We start from the raw sequence: 18303 nt of genomic DNA on the forward strand, positions 1-18303 counted from the left end.
CGTGGCTTTAACCAAAAAAAATGCTGATCCCAAGTCTTGGCCTCCTCAAGCAGAAGACGCCTTTAAACGACTCAAGTCTGCCTTTTCTTCGGCTCCCGTGCTCTCCAGACCTGACCCTTCCAAACCCTTCCTATTGGAGGTTGATGCCTCCTCAGTGGGAGCTGGAGCTGTTCTTCTACAAAAAAATTCTTCCGGGCATGCTGTCACTTGTGGTTTTTTCTCTAGGACCTTCTCTCCAGCGGAGAGGAACTACTCCATCGGGGATCGAGAGCTTCTAGCCATTAAATTAGCACTTGAGGAATGGAGGCATCTGCTGGAGGGATCAAGTTTTCCTGTTATTATCTACACCGACCACAAGAACCTCTCCTACCTCCAGTCTGCCCAACGGCTGAATCCTCGCCAGGCCCGGTGGTCTCTGTTCTTTGCCCGATTTAATTTTGAGATTCACTTTCGTCCTGCCGATAAGAACATTAGGGCCGATGCTCTCTCTCGTTCCTCGGATGCCTCAGAAGTTGAACTCTCTCCGCAACACATCATTCCACCTGACTGCCTGATCTCCACTTCTCCTGCCTCCATCAGGCAAACTCCTCCAGGAAAGACCTTTGTTTCTCCACGCCGACGCCTCGGAATCCTCAAATGGGGTCACTCCTCCCATCTCGCAGGTCATGCGGGCATCAAGAAATCTGTGCAACTCATCTCCCGCTTCTATTGGTGGCCGACTCTGGAGACGGATGTTGTGGACTTTGTGCGAGCCTGCACTATCTGTGCCCGGGATAAGACTCCTCGCCAGAAGCCCGCTGGTTTTCTTCATCCCCTGCCTGTCCCCGAACAGCCTTGGTCTCTGATTGGTATGGATTTTATTACTGATTTACCCCCTTCCCGTGGCAACACTGTTATTTGGGTGGTCGTTGATCGATTCTCCAAAATGGCACATTTCATCCCTCTTCCTGGTCTTCCTTCTGCGCCTCAGTTGGCTAAACAATTTTTTGTACACATTTTTCGTCTTCACGGGTTGCCTACGCAGATTGTCTCGGATAGAGGCGTCCAATTCGTGTCTAAATTCTGGAGGGCTCTCTGTAAACAACTCAAGATTAAATTAAATTTTTCTTCTGCATATCATCCCCAGTCCAATGGACAAGTAGAAAGAATTAACCAGATCTTGGGTGATTATTTGCGACATTTTGTTTCCTCCCGCCAGGATGACTGGGCAGATCTCCTTCCATGGGCCGAATTCTCGTATAACTTCAGGGTCTCTGAATCTTCCTCCAAATCCCCATTTTTCGTGGTGTACGGCCGTCACCCTCTTCCCCCCCTCCCTACCCCCTTGCCCTCTGGTCTGCCCGCTGTGGATGAAATTTCTCGTGACCTTTCCATCATATGGAGAGAGACCCAAAATTCTCTCTTACAGGCTTCATCACGCATGAAGAAGTTCGCGGATAAGAAAAGAAGAGCTCCTCCCGTTTTTTCCCCTGGAGACAAGGTATGGCTCTCCGCTAAATATGTCCGCTTCCGTGTCCCTAGCTACAAGTTGGGACCACGCTATCTTGGTCCTTTCAAAATTTTGTGTCAAATTAATCCTGTCTCTTATAAACTTCTTCTTCCTCCTTCTCTTCGTATCCCTAATGCCTTTCACGTCTCTCTTCTCAAACCACTCATCCTCAACCGTTTTTCTCCCAAATCTGTTCCTCCCACTCCTGTTTCCGGCTCCTCGGACATCTTCTCTGTCAAAGAGATCTTAGCTTCCAAAAAGGTCAGAGGGAAAACTTTTTTTTTAGTGGACTGGGAGGGTTGTGGTCCTGAAGAGAGATCCTGGGAACCTGAGGACAACATCCTAGACAAAAGTCTGCTCCTCAGGTTCTCAGGCTCTAAGAAGAGGGGGAGACCCAAGGGGGGGGGTACTGTTACGCCGAGCGCTCCGGGTCCCCGCTCCTCCCCGGAGCGCTCGCTTCACTCTCCCCGCTGCAGCGCTCCGGTCAGATCCACTGACCCGGGGCGCTGCGATTCCGCTGCCAGCCGGGATGCGATTCGCGATGCGGGTAGCGCCCGCTCGCGATGCGCACCCCGGCTCCCGTACCTGACTCGCTCTCCCTCGGTCCTGTCCCGGCGCGCGCGGCCCCGCTCCCTAGGGCGCGCGCGCGCCGGGTCTTTGCGATTTAAAGGGCCACTGCGCCGCTGATTGGCGCAGTGATTCCAATTAGTGTCTTCACCTGTGCACTTCCCTATATCACCTCACTTCCCCTGCACTTCCTTGCCGGATCTTGTTGCCATTGTGCCAGTGAAAGCGTTCCTTGTGTGTTCCTAGCCTGTGTTCCAGACCTCCTGCCGTTGCCCCTGACTACGATCCTTGCTGCCTGCCCCGACCTTCTGCTACGTCCGACCTTGCTTCTGTCTACTCCCTTGTACCGCGCCTATCTTCAGCAGCCAGAGAGGTTGAGCCGTTGCTAGTGGATACGACCTGGTCACTACCGCCGCAGCAAGACCATCCCGCTTTGCGGCGGGCTCTGGTGAAAACCAGTAGTGGCTTAGAACCGATCCACTAGCACGGTCCACGCCAATCCCTCTCTGGCACAGAGGATCCACTACCTGCCAGCCGGCATCGTGACATCTGCAGTTCTTTACTGTATTAAATACAGAAAAAGATATTAGATAGTATATTCTTCATCAAGTTGGGGACACACAGTGCCACTTGTTGCTGCCTTCATGAGGACATTTGCATCCATAGGCAGGGGTACTGGAAGGCAAGCCTTATAGATCTCATAGATCAGTGTTTTACAAACAGTGTCTCCAGCTGTTGCAAAACTACAACAATGTGCAATTTTCTATTTTGGTATTAGTGTTTCACTTCAGACCTCTGTGCTGTATGAAAATAGCTGCCCTTTGTTCTACAGCCAGGCATATTTGAACCTGTTAGTGTCAGTAAACAAACAGAAAGGGCAGACTGATCCACTTACAGTCAGTAACTTTTTAGTGAAATGTACTGTATGTTTTCAGAACAATGAACTATGCAGCTCACTGACACAAATATTTTGAAAGCCATAACAATGTAACTAATAAGATTTTCTGAAGCTTTAGAGGCATCGAAAGAGTCCGGTGGATGGTCTCCGGATACCTGACCCTCAACGTCCTCTGATTTTAATAGAGAGGCAATGTAGAAATTCAGCTCACTTTCTAATAGCTGATCTGGAGTTTTCCGATATAAGAGTGTATTCACATGTACAGTATCAATAGAAAAGAGAGAGATGGCAACGCTGATATCATGTACCCAGAGTACGGAGATACAGGTAGCTCTATGCAGTCCTTGAGTCTTATTCAGCGGTGCTAGGACGTAGAAAATTTGATTTCAGCAAGAATTCGAATGAGAAGACACATAGAAAATCCTGCACTCACCGATCAGCTATTGACTCGATACTCCTCTTACGGGATAAACCGGGGATGCCGGATGAAGCGCTAGTTTGCGCGAAAACCACTGGTTGTTTACCTCTGAGTGCACAGTCCGGCATCCCCGGTTTATCCCGTAAGAGAAGTATCGAGTCAATAGCTTGACGGTGAGTTCAGGATTTTCTATGTGTCTTCTTATTCAAATTCACATGTACAGTATCCTGCGCATATTTGATGCGCAGGATTTGAAGCTGAAGATTTGATGCTGCAGATTTCAATGTAAATTAAATGACTGAACACAGCTTCATATCTGCAGATTCAAATCCTGCGTATCAAATATGCGCAGGATACTGTATGTGTGTATAAATCCACAAGTGTCAAAAATTTAAAATAACTATAGACAACGACAGTAATAATTTTTTCTTGAGCCCTGGATAGGAGGCCTTTTCCACATATAAATGTGGTTCTGGTATCACTATGTCCTGTGAGTCATTCTGCTCTTAAATGTCAGAGCGTTTGGCTGTCTTACAAAATAACATAGTACTTTATGGGTATCAGCAGTAAAAGCATGCTGTCCCCTCAGCTGGTATTCACCAGTGCAGCAATAACAACTGACAAGCCATGTTTATCTAGAGGCACACGAAACGCTTTAAGGAGTCTAGAAAGACTTTTAACCCCACAAGTTCTTACAAAATGATACAAAGAGCAGGGCTGGCCACCTGATTCCAATACCATGTACAGTTTAGTAACAGTAATAAGCAGGCTTACAAACAATAAACTATGTAAAAATATAATTTAAATATCATGAATACATTAAATATTCATATAAATATATCATTATTAAAGATTTTTTAGGAAATTCACATATGGATGTTAATTGGGGACTAGGAGTAGAAAACTGTAGATGTATGGCCACTTTTAGGTTCGGCAGAACAAGCTTAAAGCGGACCTGTCAGCAGGAAAAGAGGTACATGTAAATGAGCCCATGGATAAACAGTGTTAGTCATTAAGATTGGCATATATTTATTTTTAATTTTTTTAATAGTAATTTCCACTTGAAAGTTAAATGCCTTTATGTTATTATTAAAATTAGGCTCAAGTTCCTCGGGGGTGTTCCCAAGCACAGCCAGAGCACAGGGAAGCCCAGCCCATGTCCATCACCACCCCACAGCCCTTTGCATCAGCCTACCCAGTTTGAATGACCTCCACTAGATAAAGAGGACATAAGCTGGACTTACCTCTTGCTATGCTAGGGAATGCCCCCTGGGAACCAGACGTTTTTGCTTGTTAACAAAAAGGCTTATATCTCTTAAACAGAGAGGAATATGGACATAAAAAAAGTATTCCCAGAATACAGATGACTAGCCCTATCAAGTCATGTGATTATTTACGCTCCTGTTCTCCTGTTAACCAGGGAATGTAGGCAGTAGGCAGGGGGACCTTCGAGTACCATTTAAACTTAAGAACTTAAGTCATTCTGACCCTTGCTGAAATAAACAAACAGGCATTCAAACCTCAGAATGTATGGAATATTCACAGGTTGTTCTCTAAATACATGATAGATACAGATCTCTGGGATGGGCACCTTTGTCCAGAATACGGGTCCCCTGACCCCCTCCCCCATTCTGCCTGGCGAGGAGAATCCTGCCATTCTGAGGATAGAACCTGCATCTATCAGATATAAGGAGCTAAAGAGAATATCTAACATAGCTTTGCCATGTTTTTGAGCAGCCCCTCCATTCTTATTAATTCATTTGTCTTATGTATGTTCTATACTTTTCTTTGTGTGCACTTTTCCCACATTGATGGCAATGAACTTGAGTCTTCCTTTTTTTCCATTACTTACATTTTCATGTGTGACTGCATGTTAACAGCTGTGTGTAAAATTTTTGCATGGGTTAAAGTTTTACATTTAGATTAAAAATGTTTGGTAAATTTAGAAAGTGATTTCTGTCCTATGGTTTTCAGAGTATTTATAAAAGTGATCTAGTAGTTGTTGGTAAGCCTCCTCGTAGTCCTGTGATGTCTAGAAAAGCCTGCAGCTCACCAGTGAAAAGCCCTAAAACCATCCAAAGGGTAGAGTAATTTGAATCCACTTTGTCAACTTTTTATTCTGAAGTTTGTTTTATAGTCATTGTCAAGGATAAGAATAATGAGGAAACAGTGCCATGTTTGTCCATATGCCATATATGGTTTTGTGGCTAATCACTATTCTATGGGGCTGATCTGCAATGCCAGACACTACCAATGAACAAAAGTAGCACTATTTCTGTACCCCTATTTTTTCTAATCCTAGACTACCCGTCTAAAGGCCACATTCTCTTAAAGCTTTTAAGCACCAACAGTGTATCTGTCACCCCAGTTATTTCCTTATGATGATCCATTATTTTGTATTATATTGTGTGATGAATGAGGCAGATTGTAAAGCATTTTAAATGTATGTTGTCATGTATGTTTTTTGTTTGTTTTTATTAGTTTATAATGTAGATTATTGTGTTAGAGATTATGTATTCTTCTTTTGCCATAGTTTGATTGTGCCATATTATTATGTATGCACAACTGTATTTTGTGATGCTTCATATAACAAGTAATCATGCTTTGTACTATCTAAGCTTGTGTCTGTTGCTGCAACAGAATTTTATCAACTGAAAACCAGTACAGAAACACTAAATGTAGAAAATGCACACAACCACCACCACCCCACCCAAAAACAAGGGGTTCCTCACTGAGCTATATATATATCTATATATCATGCTTGAGAAAGGCTTTATTGATAAGCCGAAACGTCGCTTTCACAGATGAGTGAATAAACCACGATTTGATGTGACTTTGGAGTGCCGCTTCTGCTTCTTTGTGGATATTACATTGGGGGTCGGTCTGCCCCTGAAGCTGAGCACCCAGACGGATCTGGAATCCTGCATCACGGTGCTTCTTCCTTTCGTTCCTTGTTATATATATATATATATATATATATACTCCTCCTTCTCACTATCCTGTGTCACGCTCTAAAAAACTGCCTTCAGAAGGAGCCTCCTCCCCCATCCTGTTAGCAGTGGAACAAAAGATTAAGCCCCACTCATTCTACAGCCAAAAAATACAATAGATCAGCAGAAGATTAAAGGTCAATTTACAAGGGCAGATTATCAGGCGAATGAGCATTCGTAGGATAATTGGCCCCTGTAAAAGGGCCAGCGATCGGCAGACGAAGGAGATCAGCGTGATCGGTGCTCATTCTGTTCAAGCCATTGGTCCGTGTGAAAGGGCTGTAACCCATGTTTTCACAGGATTATTACCATACGATAAACTGGTCTGGCAACAGTTTATTCCCCTCTCTTCATTCAGAATAATTGCATGCTCAGCTGACAGAGCATCGAGAACAGAGGCATGCTTAGTGTCCCTTGTGCCCCTGGCGAGGTGCTGTGTTGGCACCCCCCCCCCCCCCCCAAAAAAAAATAAAAATTGAAAAATTACATTATTTTAGAAAAAAAAAATACGTATGTCTAAAATTCTTATCTTGCCTGAGCTGTTTTTAACCCCTTAAAGGACAAAGGGGCAGCTGAACGTGCATCATAGCCGGTTAGTCCTAACAGCCATCAGCTCAGGGATCCGTAGCTAATTCACGACATCGTCGATCAGGCCGATGCCCAGCATTAACCCTTTCAACTTTAATCGAAATGTAAAGAAAAACAATCCAAGCTGCTCAGCAGAGCTGATCGGCACACCCGCTGTGAAATCGCAAGGTCCCGATCAGCTAATAGGACGCGGAAGGACCCTTACCTGCCTCCCCACCGTCCGATCTGTGTTTCAATGCTCCATGAAGCCTAAGCAGCCTGGAGCAATGGAGCGCTGATAAAATTGATCAATGCTGTTCTATGAAGCAGTCAATGTTTGCAGTCTGAATATTGCATGTAATAGCCTCCTTTGGGGACTAAAAAATTGTGAAAAAAAGTTAAAGTGGATTAACCCCTTCCCTAATAAAAGTTTCAATCACTCCCCTTTTCCCATATTTTAAATAAAACAATGTATTCAAAAATTTACCTAAACATATGTGGTATTTCTGCATTTGTAAATGTCCAAACTATTAAAATATAATGTCAATTAAATTGCACGGTCAATGACGTACACGTATAAAAATATCAAATTCAAAAATTGCACATTTTTCGCTCACTACATAAAAAAAAAAATTATAAAAAGAGATCAAGAAGTCTAATCTAAACAAAAATGGTACCAATAAAAACTACAGATCATGGCTCAAAAAAAAAAAAGCCCTCATACATTCTCGTATATGAAAATTTTTTAAAGTTATAGGGGTCAGAAGAGGACAACTTTAAACATACTAATTTTCATACAAAAAGTTATAATTTTTTTAGTATTAAAATAAAAAAAAACTATAAAAATCGTATCAGCATAGACCTACAGAATAAAGATAAGGTATCACTTTTACCGAAAATTGCACTGCGTAGAAACGAAAGCCCCCAAAACATACAAAATGGTGTGTTTTAAAAAAAAATTAGCTCCACAAAAAATGTTTTTGTTTCCCCATAGATTTTGTTATTAAATGAATGATATCATTGCAAAATAAGATTGGTGGCAGAAAAAAAAAGCCTCATATAGGTCTGTAGGTGGAAAATTGAAAGTGTTATAATTTTTTGAAGGGGAGGAGGAAAAAGGAAAAGGAAAAAATGAAAAATACCTGCATCCTAAGGGGTTAAATACTGTGCCCCCCCTAAATGGATTAGATACTGTCATGGTATGATACTGTCCTCCCCATATGGATTAACCCACTTCCCGCCCCAGGACGTATGCATACGTCCCAGTTACCTACACAGCGATATCCTGCTCAGCGCAATGCGCTGCCAATCACAGCCAAGGTCCCTCCGTAGCTGCCGAGAATGGCGTGACCCCATTAACCTCATAGATGCCGTAATCAGTCCTGATCATGGCTTCTATGAGAATGAAAGTGGGGGGGAAATCCCCCTGTTCACCAACGGCTATCTCGCGATAGAATCATGGGAGCATGACATGGCAGCAGGAGGCCAGCTGATATCCTCGTGTCTGCCAAGTAGGACAGCCTGTGAGGTCCAGCCATAGGCTGAATCGCACAGGCTGCACATCAGTGTATACTGACAGTTATACTGTGCTGCAGCATAGTATTACCTGTAAAAAGTTAAAAATAAAAGATTTTTAAATAAATTAATAAAGACAAAAAAAATTTAATAAATGCCCCTTTCCCAATAAAACCCTATATTATCACCCAAAAAAACAAACAAACGACCAAATCTACACATAATAGGTATTGCCAAATATGTTATGACTATGTACAATACAATAATTATGTTATTTATCCCATACGGTGAACGCCATAAAAAAAAAAAAAGAAAAAAAAAGTGCAAAAATTGCAACTTTTGGTCCAAAACGTGGAGTAAAAAAAGATTTAAAAAAACGGTACCAATAAAAAGTACAGCTTGTCCCGCAAAAAAGCCCTCACTCAATGGCATCAGACAAAAAATTAAAAAAAAAGTTATGGCTGTCAGAGCATGACAACACAATAGAGGAAGAAAAAAGGATTTTGTTGTGAAAAGTAAAAAAAAACAAACACAAAAATATAAATTGACTGTTGCCATAACTGTACTGACCCACAGAATGAAAAGAACATATTTTCATACAGTGAATGCCATAAAAAAAAAAAAAAACACCAGAAACTCTTAACCTTTTCACAATATTTTGGCGTTATTGAATTAACATAGATTTACCACTAATATAAAGTACAATATGTCATAAAAAAAAACAACAATCTCTGAATCGCTTCGCTAAGTAAAAGCATGTCAGAGGTATTACCACGAGATGCAGGACAGAATTGCAAAATTGGACCTTGTCATTAAGGTAAAAACAGGCTGCGTCCTTAAATAATCTGCCCCCTTGTATGGATTAGATACTGTAACCCCCTATATGGACCCGCCGATCAGTTGTGTAGCTAGAAACCAAAGGGCCCCGATGCAGAAAATTGCCTCGGGGCCCCCTACGCCATGCAAAGGGTGGGGGTCCAACTGCTGGGACCCTGACCGATCACCTCGGTTGAAGTGGCTCTCCAGCTGTTGCAAAGCTACAACTCCCATTATGTCTGGAGAGCCTCAGGCATTATGGCAGTTTTAGTTTTGCAACAGGTGGAGAGCTTCAGATTGGGTACAGTTTCATCCATCGTCACTGCAGAACTTACAAGTGACTAAAGAAGAGATGGGACAGTCAGGAGAATATACAATGATATCCGTGACCTGAGTGACGTCTTCTCTGTTGTCTTTCTTTTTCTTCCTCATCTGGTCCAGACACCAGGTCTTCTTCCAGCTACATCTTCCTCTGCAGAGGCTGACATCCCAATATCAGTGGTTTCTTAATTTATCAGCGGATCCTCATCTTTTGTAAAAAGACAATAATCATTATAATCCTGCCAGACACTGTGCCCCGTGAATATAATATTGCTATACACTGTGCCCTGAATATAATACTGCCATGCACTGGGCCCTGAATATAATACTGCTACACACTGTTACCTCTGAATATAACACTGCCACTCCTCTGTTCCATCCCCTCGACCCCTAAGTCCTCTCCACAGTCCTCTGCCCCCTCTCCAGACCCCTACGTCCTCCCCAGGCTCCTCTGCCTCCCTACCCAAACCCCTAAGTCCTGCCCCACAAGGCTGTCAGAACATGATAGGAGTCTCTTCATCAACAACCCCCGCCCCTCCCAAAAAAAAAACATTCTTGGTCTCCACATCAACAGCCCCCAAGCCCCACCAACCCCAATATTGTTCTCCTCATCAACAACCGTCCCCCCCCACCCCAAACCTCATCCTTGGTCTCCTCTTAAACATCCACCCCCCCCAAACCCCATCTCCTCAATAACATTCACCCCCCCCCCCCTCAAACCCCATCCTTGGTCTCCTCATTAACAAACTCCCCCCCCCCCAAAAAAAAAAATATTATAATAATAATAACATATAACTAAATATTATTGCATGCAGCAATTAGGTTTGATCCCTGCAGGTTGCTGCTCTGCGGTGGACGATCCCACTGTGTCCGACCCTTGACATTATTATCCTGCGACCTGATCAGTTTTGCGGCCTGTGCCCCCACCAGGTGAGCACCCCACAGTACTGAACAGGCAGCTAGAAATATTTCTAGTTCTGCTTCTAGAACTAGATTCTAATGATTCTAATATCTCAAGGTACTTTTGAAGTAAGACAACATTGTAAACACTGTACTAATAACACCATACAGAGCATACTATACAGTACCATGTAATTTGCAAATATAAAATGCAAACCAGTAATGTAAAAGTCATTTTTCTTGACAAAACAACACAATTTATGCAATAGATACAAGATGCCATGTAACATATGTGTGCATTTGCATTGTGATATATTCTCTACACTTGACATTAATCTCAGAGTAGGCTCGATCTTAAAAAATGTAACCTTGTGGCGTCTGGTATTGTGGGGACAGAAGTTATATTATAGTAATAATTAATGACACTACACATCTATGTATGCAAACTCTACTGCCCTGCTTTCCGCAGGCTCACTCTACTGCCCTGCTTTACTCAGACACACTCTGCTGCCCTGCTTTCCTCAGATACACTCTGCTGCCCTGCTTTCCTCAGATACACTCTGCTGCCCTGTTTTCCTCAGGCTCACTCTGCTGCCCTGTTTTCCTCAGGCTCACTCTGCTGCCCTGCTTTCCTCAGGCACAGTCTGCTGCCCTGCTTTCCTTAGTCTCACTCTGGTGCCCTGCTTTCCTCAGGCACACTCTGCTGCCCTGCTTTCCTCAGGCACACTCTGCTGGCCTGCTTTCCTCAGGCACACTCTGCTGGCCTAATTATTCCCCTATTAGATAGATCTCTCAGTAGGTATGTAATTCACCCCCCCCCCCCTCCCCAGGAAGGTAATCTCCTCCAACAGCTCCCCAACAAAACAAAAAATACTAAAAATGTCACTCTACTGGGCCCTACATCACCCAGAAAAGCACAGTACTTCTCCCGCAGGCTACATGCTATAAAAATTACATAATTGCACGCTTTCCGCAGCAGAACCTCTGCACTGCTGTATAGTACTGAAGTAGCAAATCCAGAATGGACAGACACCCATGCTAGGGACTTTGTATTACAGGAAATTGTGTTTAAGGGAAGCAGAGCATAATTTACACATTGTGCAGTGCCCAAAGGCCACATTTAGTCTTGCAACACCAGTTGCCCATTTTTGCTGTAGGGGCAACTGCATGGTAGCTAATCTCCCTAAAGGTGCCCTCAGTGGTACCTTGAGGCCTCACACAAGGATGCCATGTCCTTTTATGAGGCACTAGTTGTTGTCCCATAAATGTTTAATTTAATAATGCATACCACAATATAAATTACCCCTGTGCTACAGGTCCTTGGTAAAAACACACTTTATCAAACATGACATTATAATATATGTATAAAATGGAACATAATAAAGATATATGTAGCATGTTGCTTGGCTTACATCTGCTTAAATGTTACGCTACTGTATGTGGATATGTTACTCTTGGGGATGTGGAATAATAAAACCTGTATATATGTACAAGTGAATGTAAATCTGAGTAGCCATATTAGTCCAGTGATGCAGATGCAAATGAAAGAATGTTGCAGCATCTTGTAATACCTTATTTATTGGACTAACAGAATTTTGTAGAGACAAGCTTTCGGGATTCCTCCCTTTATCAAGTCAAAAGCAAATCTAAGCTCACAAGCAGAAGACACAGGTTATATCTCACAAAAAGGCAGGGGTTAAGACAATAGATGTGCATATTTGTGAGATGTAACATGTGTCTTCTGCTTGTGAGCTTAGATTTGCTTTGGACTTGATAAAGGGAGGAATCCCGAAAGCTTGTCTCTACAAAATGCTGTTAGTCCAATAAATAAGGTATTACAAGATACTGCAACATTTTTTGATTTGCATCTGTATATAGATATATATTTGTCTGGACTTTCACTAAACCACTATGTAGCCAGTGTTTCTTTTGCTGCAATGTTTGTTAATTGTACTGTTTGCCTATAAACCTCATAACGTACTATACTGCATAGCTATATTATACTGTGTTTGGCAATCGAGGGTAAATTAAACTAGATGTGCAATTCAAGGCTGGACTATATGTGCAGCTTTACTATTGAAGTCTTTTATTGGTAGAAATAATAGAATAACAATATACTACAGCATCTCAGTATGTATTCTTAAATTTTGTTGCATATGAGGAGACTTCTTAATAACACATTAAGAGAGTCATGTGTATGGCTAAAAGTATGTGGACACCTGACGTCACACCTTGTAGGACATTGGTGGGGTTGAGGTCAGGCTATGCAGGCTACTTGAATTTCTCCACACCAAACTAGCCAAATCATGTCTTCGTGGACCTCGCTTTGTGCACAAAAGCAAAGCCATGCAGGAACAAAAAACTGCCATCTCCAAACTGTGGCCACAAAGCTAGAACTACGCAGGTGTCCAAAATGTCAATGTGTGCTATACTAATAAGATTACCCATCACGTGCGCTAACCTTGAAAAACAATGCCACACTTTTAGCCCTTCTCCACTAAATGTTACAGTAGGCACTATATTATTTCATCAGGCATGTGCCAAACCCAGAATCATCAAGATTGCCATCTAGTGAATTGTTATTCATCACTCCAGAGAACATATTTCCACTACCCCAAAGTCCAGAGGCAGCATATGTTACGCCACTTAAGCTAAAGCTTGGCCGATTCTGTATATGGTCCCTTTAGTGTGGGATACAATTATATGTACTCCTGGAGTTTTTTATGGCCCTCATTTGAAATTCAGTGTTAACAGGGCATATAGCAGTTTCCCTATTGTAAAGAAGCCACAGTCCCTTTAAGAAAAGTGCGCTATATGTAAAACACAAAGCTTTTTCTGTATAGCAGTGAAATGTGCTTAGCTTTACTTACTAGTTGCATAGTCTTGTAATCTAACATGTTCATCGTAAGAGTAATGTTATCTGTCTGCGCTATATGTTCCGTACTCTGCAATGACCCGTGATGCAAATTTCCATATATTATACTAATCATAAATGTTGTTTTCCCCAGCAGAGAGCTGTATTCACTCATGAAAACATCCAGGCTATGGGGGAACCGTAAGTTTTAACTTTATTTCATGTATATCTATGCAAACGATTTGTGTTGTATGTTGAATATTCATATGATCAATATAGCCACTATAGGGTAGATCACTTACACTAAACCTCCTCCCACCTCAATTTGTTCACCACTTTGGGAAGTGGTGAGAAAAATCTAATTTATTTTTAGTAAGTCTATATTTTGAGCATTTTTTACATTACGAAACTGGTGCAACGTGCTTATTGAATTACTCCCACATTGTATGACCATAACTTTGTGGGTACTTTGATTTAAATTGTTAATGGATGGTCCAAATAACATTTTTGTTACATATATATATAAATAGCTAGGGCTGCAATGAAAAAAATAAAAAAGCATATATACCAACCTAGCACCCTCTACCTGTGATGTCTCCGAGTCCTCTACTGGTCAAGCTGGCGGCTCGCTCTAAGATGGACTCATCTTGGCATTAAAGGCATGCTCATGCTCATGCGGGACAACACTGCAGTTGGTGACTGGCTGAGCAGACCGTCACTGGCCAGACGAGTCTGTCTCAGAAGTAGCAGCTAGCAGGGGAATGGAAGAATTAAAGGGGGATGAGATAGGGGATAAGATGTCTGATCGCTAGGGTCCTGCTGCTGGGGACCCCCATGATCTCGGCTGCAGCACCCTGCTGTCATTACTGAACAAAGCAAACTTGCTCTGTGCGTAATGACAGGCGATACAGGGGCAAGAGCATTGTGACGTCACGGCTCCACCCCCTCGTGACGTCACAGCCCGCCCCCTCAATACAAGTCTATGGGAGGGGGTGTGACCCCTTTAAGAGGCATTAGGGTAGATTTCCTGAAAATTCTTTATCTGAAAAGAATATTCTGTATGTAGGATATACTGGCGCTAGCTTACTTGTGCACCCTTACAGAGGTGGAAAATCCCCTAGTATGATGTATGCTGCTATTGGGCTAGTGGTTCCCCTATATATCACTCATAAATAAAAAATAAAAAAACGAGAATATATAGCCAACAGCACAAAGTGGGAGAGAGTGTGGGTATAGACAGTGTGACAGAATCGACAGTGAAGAGGCTAAAGCAATCAAGCTTAGAAGTCATAGGTGTAGAAGGTCACTCGTACGTGTACACAACAACTATCCTGAATGTAGATAGTGTTCCCAGATGTAGGAAATAGTACCTGCAATTGATGTGTCATCAGATGAAGAAATGGGATCCAATGTTGATACAGCAGTTCTCTGTTCGTGCAGCACGCTTTGTGTGGGAGACAGCCCCCGCCGGTGGCATCTCAATCAACCAGTGCTGCTAAAAAATTGCTCTCCAGTATGTGATGTCACTGTGGAAGCTTACAAGGGTTAAAACTACTCCAATGTGTTTCAGAAACAAAATGGTTTCCTTGATTAGGGAGACAGAAGTCCAATTCAGACTGACTTCTAAGTTTGCTTTAACCTCTTCAACCATATCAACCATATAACGCCCACTGGCTCTTCGTCGAAGCACCAGTGGGCGTGATACGGTCCGTGGCCGGCGTCTGAGGCTCCCCTCGTTACACCTGCCGCCTCCCCGCTATGGAAGATTGGGACTGAGAACAATCACCACCTGCCTACCCCTGCAAGAAAGTCACAGAGTGAGTGCTCCATACTTCATTTTTCTTTTTATGCTTAGATGGTCCCTATGCTGCTTTGTTACGTAGAGCACCTCCTTACGCCTTAGTTTCCTCTCACTCGCACATCCAAATAATATGTATTGTATCCATTGGTTTGGACATTTCAATATACCTGCAGTTTATTGAAGATAGAGGTACTAGTGCCGTCTCCCACTTTCTTTTTTCCTTTTAGTTTGGAGAAATAATATTCATATTACACGGTGAACATTATAAAAGTGAAATCTAAAAAAAAAATATACAGACAATTGCAGAATTGCTGTTTTTTTCAATCCCCACAAAAAACAATAATTCTGAGCCTGTTGAATTCTGTACTGGTGCACTGGTGAAAGCCATAACATTAGTGTAACTAGAAGACAGTAACAGGTACTTTTTGCATCTTTGCACACGTACGAAAATTAACAGGAGGAAAAATCACTCTATCCTCATATAGTATATCTGTACAGAATATGCACCAAAATATGCAATAAATCTGCCAAGTCTAAACATGGCCTGCATAAAGCTGTGACATAAATATTATAAAGGATACTACATTGGGGTAGATTTATCAAAACCTGTCCAGAGGAAAATTTGATCAACCAATCAGATGACTTCTTTTATTTTTCAGAGGCTTTTTGAGAAAAAAGAAAGACGCAATCTAATTGGTTGCCATGGGCAACTCAGCAACATTTCCCCTGGACAGGTTTTGATAGCTCTCCTCCATTGTGTCTGAAGACTGACAGTTTAGACATATTTTAAACCTGATCATGCATCTGACATGTTATACCTTTACTTCTGCCAGATACCAGTCCTTGTACAACTATACTCCACGGAATGAGGATGAGCTAGATTTAAGAGAAGGTGATGTGATAGATGTTATGGAAAAATGTGATGATGGATGGTTTGTAGGTAAGTGTGTCTTCTTTTAGCACAACTTTTTGCACTGCTATGGACATCGTCATTTTAATGTTTTTTCATGAAGAACCTACAGCTAGATTGTGCACATATGGCTTTAATGTTCACTAACATTTCAACAAACTTTGTATAAATCAGCAGTACAAGCACATATAACAACCTTTGCAATATATGTCTCTTTATCCACTTACCAGACTCCTCTCCTCCCTCATCTTTTACTTAGCAAAAACTGCTCAATTCTGTCTCCAGGTTTCTCAGCCTACCAAAGGATCAGGTTATATGCAGTCCATAGAAGTCTGTAAAGAAGGGAGGGTGGAAGAGAAGTTAGCTGTGTGACAAAGAGGCACACAGGAACACAGGGAGGAGACCACAGTGCTGGGTTCACAGCTTACACTTCTTAGTAGTGATCTATAATGTCCTTTACACTGCTGCTAAGTGTGTGTTAAAGATAAAATCATTGCTGTAAATGTTGGCACCCCTGAAGTTTTTCAAGAAAATGAAGTATTTCTCACAGAAAATGTTTGCAATAACACATGTTTTGCTATACACATGTTTATTCTCTTTGTGTGTATTGGAACTAAACCAAAAAAGGGAGGAAAAAAAGCAAATTGGACATAATGTCACACCAAACTCCAAAAATGGGCTGGACAAAGTTATTGGCACCCTTTCAAAATTGTGGACAAATAAGATTGTTTCAAGCATGTGATGCTCCTTTAAACTCACCTGGGGCAAGTAACAGGTGTGGGCAATATAAAAATCACACCAGAAAGCAGATAAAAAGGAGAGAAGTTCACTTAGTCTTTGCATTGTGTGTCTGTATGTGCCACACTAAGCATGAACAACAGAAAGAGAAGAAGAGAACTGTTTGAGAACTTGAGAACCAAAATTATGGAAAAATATCAACAAACTCAAGGTTACAAGTCCATCTCCAGAGATCTAGATTTGCCTTTGTCCACAGTGCACAACATTATCAAGAAGTTTGCAACCAATGGCACTGTAGCTAATCTCCCTGGGCATGGACGGAAGAGAAAAATTGATGAAAGGTGTCAACGCAGGATAGTCCAGATGGTGGATAAGCAGCCCCAAACAAGTTCCAAAGATATTCAAGCTGTACTGCAGGCTCAGGGAGCATCAGTGTCAGCGCAAACTATCTGTCGACATTTAAATGAAATGAAATGCTATGGCAGGAGACCCAGGAGGACCTCACTGCTGAAACAGAGACATAAAAAAGCAAGACTATATTTTGCCAAAATGAACTTGAATAAAACCCAAATCCTCCTGGGAAAACATCTTGTGGACAGATGAGACCAAGATAGAGCTTTTTGGTAAGGCACATCATTCTACTGTTTAACGAAAACAGAATGAGGCCTACAAAGAAAAGAACACAGTACCTACAGTGAAATATGGTAGATGTTCAATGATGTTTAGGGGTTGTTTTACTGCCTCTGGCACTGGCTGCCTTGAATGTGTGCAAAGCATCATGAAATCTGAGGATTACCAATGGATTTTGGGTCACACTGTACAGCCCAGTGTCAGAAAGCTGGGTTTGCGTCCGAGATCTTGGGTCATCCAGCAGGACAATGACCCCAAACATACATCAAAAAGCACCCAGAAATGGATGGCAACAAAGTGCTGGAGAGTTCTGAAGTGGCCAGCAATGAGTCCAGATCTGAATCCCATTGAACACCTGTGGAGACATCTTAAAATTGCTGTTGGCAAATGTCACGATCACACCATCAGTCCAGCCAAGACGCTAGAGAGAGTGTGATGATGCAAGGGTTAAGGCCACCAGACCTCTGGGTATCCACTACTTGTCCCAGCAAGTCACCAAATTAACCCTTAGATAAACGTATTTCCACCAGAGCTGCCTTCAGAAAGGTGAGCTCATATATTTAGAGATCAAAGACCAGAGCTGATTAATTAAACATTTAATCTGATAAAATGTATCACAGTGCTAAATATATAAAAATACAGAAACAAATGACATACAAGTACAAAAATATATAAAAGAGTTTTGCAAGGCAAGTTAAGAAAACAAGATGAAGTTCTTACAGCATGATTATATAGCCATCCATGTGAGTGCTGTTCTTAGGATGGTCTTGTCAGTTTGTGGCACAGCCTTGAACAACCCGAGTCTAGCATTGTTAAATATTATATATCTGCCTTTTTGGAGGGGAGACTCCATTCCCCCCTCCCCTCTTATCCCACCAGGGGGTCTTCT

At 42.2% G+C, this 18303-nt stretch overlaps 1 protein-coding gene and 1 long non-coding RNA gene across 21 annotated transcripts in view; one reads left to right on the forward strand and one right to left on the reverse strand.

Moving 5' to 3' along the window:
* Nucleotides 1–18303, forward strand: part of SORBS2 (sorbin and SH3 domain containing 2) — a 305036-nt gene that overhangs the window by 277480 nt on the left and 9253 nt on the right. For 17 of the 19 annotated variants that reach the window (XM_056559539.1, XM_056559575.1, XM_056559567.1 and 14 more), the window contains 2 exons: nucleotides 13490–13536; nucleotides 15970–16076. In XM_056559539.1, the coding sequence (XP_056415514.1) occupies nucleotides 13490–13536; nucleotides 15970–16076 (154 nt within the window). The remainder of the gene's footprint in view (nucleotides 1–13489; nucleotides 13537–15969; nucleotides 16077–18303) is intronic. The other 2 variants (XM_056559644.1, XM_056559532.1) reach the window with 1 other exon arrangement.
* LOC130357222 (uncharacterized) overlaps nucleotides 1–18303 on the reverse strand; it is a 207963-nt gene that overhangs the window by 17668 nt on the left and 171992 nt on the right. Inside the window, exon 3 of one of the 2 annotated variants that reach the window (XR_008889138.1) lies at nucleotides 16274–16378. This is a non-coding gene — a long non-coding RNA (uncharacterized LOC130357222). Of the gene's footprint in view, nucleotides 1–2603; nucleotides 3370–16273; nucleotides 16379–18303 lie in introns of those variants that run through there. The other variant, XR_008889140.1, reaches the window with a different exon arrangement.

Source organism: Hyla sarda, chromosome 1, assembly GCF_029499605.1.
Source record: "Hyla sarda isolate aHylSar1 chromosome 1, aHylSar1.hap1, whole genome shotgun sequence".
Classification (NCBI taxonomy): domain Eukaryota; kingdom Metazoa; phylum Chordata; class Amphibia; order Anura; family Hylidae; genus Hyla; species Hyla sarda.